Here is a 4,576-nt window from a genome sequence, read left to right as displayed (position 1 = left end):
TGAGGCATCGCCAAATCCAAACGCAGGGATGAGACCATCGTCATCAAAGTGGGAAAGAGTTTCACCCAGAATGGCAATGACCTAACAGTACACAATATACATGTTACATTAGTGTAAATGAGCAGCAAGAATGTTACAATAGTTCAGTTATTATTCTTAATGGATTACTAACTTGATCAGACAGATTCATACTAGTTGTATTAGTAAAGCAAGCCAACCACCTGGTGCAGTCAACCACCTGCAGTTTAGCCCCATCACAACAGTCCTGTCCAATTTCTTACAGTTAAGACCCAGTCTGCTAATCTACCATCATACCCGAGCCAAACCATATTTTTAGGTGTTATAGGATATACATGTAGGAACAGGCAACCTACCAAGAGACCACATTTGATTGTTAGGCAAACATGGTTCTGAAGGTTAAACAATGATCTATTGAAATTTACTAATACATATCACAATATGAAGTTTATAAACGGTGCACATTTCTTGCAGATAATTTCCCAGGAACTAAGGTGCATGTATATTGTCAATTTTTTTTTAAGGCCAACCAATCCACCTTTGTCTTTGACTGAATGAAGAAATAACAATACAGTGTCGACACTAGGCAGTTATCCTGGTATTGTGACCACAGACACATATACATAATAATCCACCTGACTGGAGAGTAAACACTTTCAGTTTCATGCAACAAACAAGCTTTTCTTTCAAGCAAAGTAAAATTCAAGTTCATTTTTTACAGAATCATCAAATAGAAATGTGTTATCTTATGATAAAAATGATAACTATAGGCAGACAAGAATTTTAGAGACAATGAGACAATGCTGAGGTTAAGAGAGCCATGTGTACAGTACCTGTTGGTATGGATTGAGCAGACCAGGATCGATGTGATGGAGGCTCCGCCCACCAAAGCTCATCTGACCTTGATACATATTGCTCTTTGTGTAGTCAATACCTGAATGTTTGGAAGAGTGAAAGTGTAATTAAAATCAGGAAAAGTTGTAAAGAATATCACATAAACTTACTGACTATATAATTTCTGTACTTCTTGACAATCACTAGGGACCTTATGAGATCATTCACCCTGAGGTTTCACCTTCAGTATTGATTTAGCAAGGTAGAATCTACCTCTGCCCAGAGTATACCTGGCTATAATCTAGTTTATACCCTGCAGTATGATTTACATGTAGCCTACAAGGGGTGATCAATAAGTCTTTGGCCTCACCCAGAAATGATGAATGAATGAAGACCTTTATTCAAATTATTGCACATTTTTGCCTTGCTGGGCTAAGTACAGGTCACTTGGAAACAATCATAAACATGTAAACAATGGGGAACAATCATACACATCTGTATATGTATATACAACAGATTTCGAAGCATTGATGTCAAGTATAAAGTCTTATATGAATATGTACCAAAATCCAAATCAGTGTGATCATTACTTTGCAGGCGGCACACAGTAACGTTAAGGAAGGGAGAAGGAAAAAAAAGGCGACCTGTGCTGCTGGAAGTCAGACACCAACTGCTTGAAATAGGAAGAGAATTATTATCAAATTAATATTTTGACAATGTCTTTTGTTAATAGCAAAGAATTTATGGCATGGGGAACTCGACCCACACATGTCTGATCACAATTCACCCTTGTTTTTCTCACCACTTACCTTATAATTTTAAAAAACAACTAGAGTTCGGCGACCTCATACCTCCTTGAAAATTTAGAGCTTTCGTAAATTTCAGGCAATTGACCAACACATCAACATAATTCATGCATGGTGTTGTTCATCATTGACTAACGTACACATGTCACAATTATAAAATTCCCATTATTGATCATAAAGCGGTTTTGAATTTTTACATAAATTATGCAAATAAGTTCCTCATTACCATATTTGGTATCTGCTTATATTCCACCTATCATAATTAACATGTGTTACGTGTATTGAGGTCCAGTTATTGAAAACAATGGAACTATACAATTTCCTCATTAATTATGCAAGTTAAGTCCTCATTAGCATAGCATGCATATCATTGTGAACATCTTTGCCTAAGCTACCTGCATGCCTAAAATGCAGGCAATCCGTCGTTCCTTTCTGCAGTTATCCGCTTTGGAGTGTCTTGACAAAAACGCCCCTGCAGTTCCACAATTAAATGTCAGGGGACTGAAACTTGCCCCACATTTTTATGTTGCTAAAAGCTATCTACCACTTAAATGTCACGACCATATCACGTCAGTGACAAGAGATACATTGAAAAAACTGCTATGATAGAATATTCTCATTAATTATGCAAATGCATTCCTGATTTGCATAATTAGTATCTTATCTTGTACAACATTGTCTAAGGTACCTACATACCAAAAATCATGAAAATCCGTTGTTCCATTCTTGAGTTATCCTCGTCAGAAGTTTTTGACAAAAATGCCCCTGCTATCCCCAAACTAGACACTAGGGGGCCCAAACTTATGTCATTTCTTCCTGAGCACAAGAGCTATCTAACACTTAAAAATCGTGACCATAGCATGTTCAGAACACCGAGATAGCAAAACCGGAAGTTGCGCTGCAGCACCAAGGGGAGTTGCTAGGGGGCCCAAAATCTAATCATTTCCAGCTTTTGTCACACACTACCAACACACCAAGTATGAAACCAATCCACCCAGCCGTTCTTGAGTTATCTTGTTTACACACACACAAACACACAGACACACAAACGCGGGGTAAAATATAACCTCCATGACATTTCATGGAGGTAACAACGAATGCCTGGAAAGTAATGACTGCAATGCAGGGCTCTAGCCAGCGTCCGTTTTTCCGTCAATTGATGGAAATTTGCTGCGTGTGACGGAAAAATTCTAAAACCAATCCGTCGACCTTGATGGACAAAAATCCTTGGTGGAAGCTACAGGCAGCTTGGGGACGCCGTAAAAGCCACACACTGTTTGTTTTACTATTGTTATGATTGTTGACAATGTGTGTCGGTGCCCTTTCACATACGATAATCTCATTAAAAACCCGTTTTTCAAGGTCTCAGTTCAGTCTCTCTAACTCCTGGAATAGTGTTTTCGCGACAATGGGAATTGGCTGACGGAAAAAATTTGAGCTGGCTAGAGCCCTGCTGCAATGATTTGAAATTTGGAGTATTTTGATATAAGGCTTTATACTATAAAGTTGTGCTTTGAAATCTGAGTTGTGCTCATTACACTTTGGACTAGGGGGGGTACAATCTGGATTATAATAATATATCTCTATTCTATACCCTGGGCATAATCTGGACTACTCTTTTTAATCTTTTTTTTGATGTGCACTTTATGTACTACTTCATCAGTAGATGTACATGCATCTGACATTGGTGTAATTGTTACTACCATAACACATTCTGAACTTACCAAATATGAGGTTACTTGAGTCCGGCCTCCCGTATGGCACGGCTGACGTCCTGTAGAGTGTGGAACCTGTTGTCGATCTGTGTGAACCTGTGTCGTGCTGGTGACGGGGACCCAGACTGTGACAGGTCAGGGTACAGACTGCCGTAGGACGGAGGTGTGTCCCCCGATCCACCCGCGGCCGCATCCCTAGCTGCCCACGCTTCCCTCGTATGTTCTCGATCAGTGCCCCTCTGACTCTTCTTGCTTATTGTATAGACTATGACCAGGACGACCACAAATATGGCAAGAAGAACGACGTCACCTGGCTCCATGTCAGAAAACATCAGGCTGTCCCGGAGTGAGTGAGAAATGTACGCTTGCCTCTTTCCCTGGACGTTACATATACACATAGCTCAGGTCAATACACTATCACAGCTTCCTGTGTGCAGGAACAAAACCTGTTTCATTCGAAAAGCTCTTTATATTAGTTATCAATGGAACCAAATCTGGTAGCCTAAGAAGGTAAACTAGAAAGTAAAAATTATGAGCTTTGAGCATTAGTTTAACGTTAACGTTTTACTTAACTAACGTTACATCATAACGTCCATGCATTTTATACGATGAATGCATTATACGCTTTAAGTTAACTTAATACAGATAATGAAGAAAACACTCCATACTCACCATAAGGATCAGTATACTATGTGTCCGCGGTTAGTTTGGACGATACTCTCTTGATCATGAACGTCCGGTAACGTTATAGTTTATTTATTTAACGTTACAACTTACTCAGTTTAATACTGAGAATTTGGTTGGCACAAGAAATCAAGTCAATTTATGATTCCAAGATCCCTCTCTTCTCTAGATGGGGTTTTGATAACGTTATTTTCGAAGTCTGTGTGAAAGAAAAATGTTCCCTGAGTCAGAATCACGTTGTATTACCTGTACATCTTGTATAAGGACACGTCAGCCTTTGTGAGTGAGCCTTTGTTGTCATCTGTGACCTAACAACACTCAGGTCAACTTGATATCCTACCACAGCCAAATCACAAAAATAGTTCTTAAACTGTAGCACCCTGGCACAAAATCTTCTACGTAAATAGATTTAATCAACTTAAAACTGATTTCTCTTTATTTCAGGGTAATGTTATACTTGATATGAATAGTTGTAACTTGTTATCTTTTAGAGCCTTCGGAAAGAGATTTTTTCAGCGG

General features: G+C 39.0%; 1 protein-coding gene across 1 annotated transcript in view; it reads right to left on the bottom strand.

The window, feature by feature from the left end:
- The window catches only part of LOC118430820 (E3 ubiquitin-protein ligase RGLG5-like), a gene marked incomplete in the record, with an annotated part of 11,484 nt that extends 7,073 nt beyond the window's left edge, over nucleotides 1-4,411 (bottom strand). Inside the window, 5 exon segments of the mRNA XM_035841851.1 lie at nucleotides 1-81; nucleotides 852-952; nucleotides 3,383-3,402; nucleotides 3,404-3,750; nucleotides 4,046-4,411. Of these exon segments, the coding sequence (XP_035697744.1) occupies nucleotides 1-81; nucleotides 852-952; nucleotides 3,383-3,402; nucleotides 3,404-3,750; nucleotides 4,046-4,048 (552 nt within the window).
- Nucleotides 4,412-4,576: the final 165 nt, after the last annotated feature.

The sequence above is a fragment of the Branchiostoma floridae genome, chromosome 14, assembly GCF_000003815.2.
Source record: "Branchiostoma floridae strain S238N-H82 chromosome 14, Bfl_VNyyK, whole genome shotgun sequence".
NCBI classification, from domain to species: domain Eukaryota; kingdom Metazoa; phylum Chordata; class Leptocardii; order Amphioxiformes; family Branchiostomatidae; genus Branchiostoma; species Branchiostoma floridae.
This window is presented reverse-complemented; position numbering and strand designations above follow the sequence as displayed.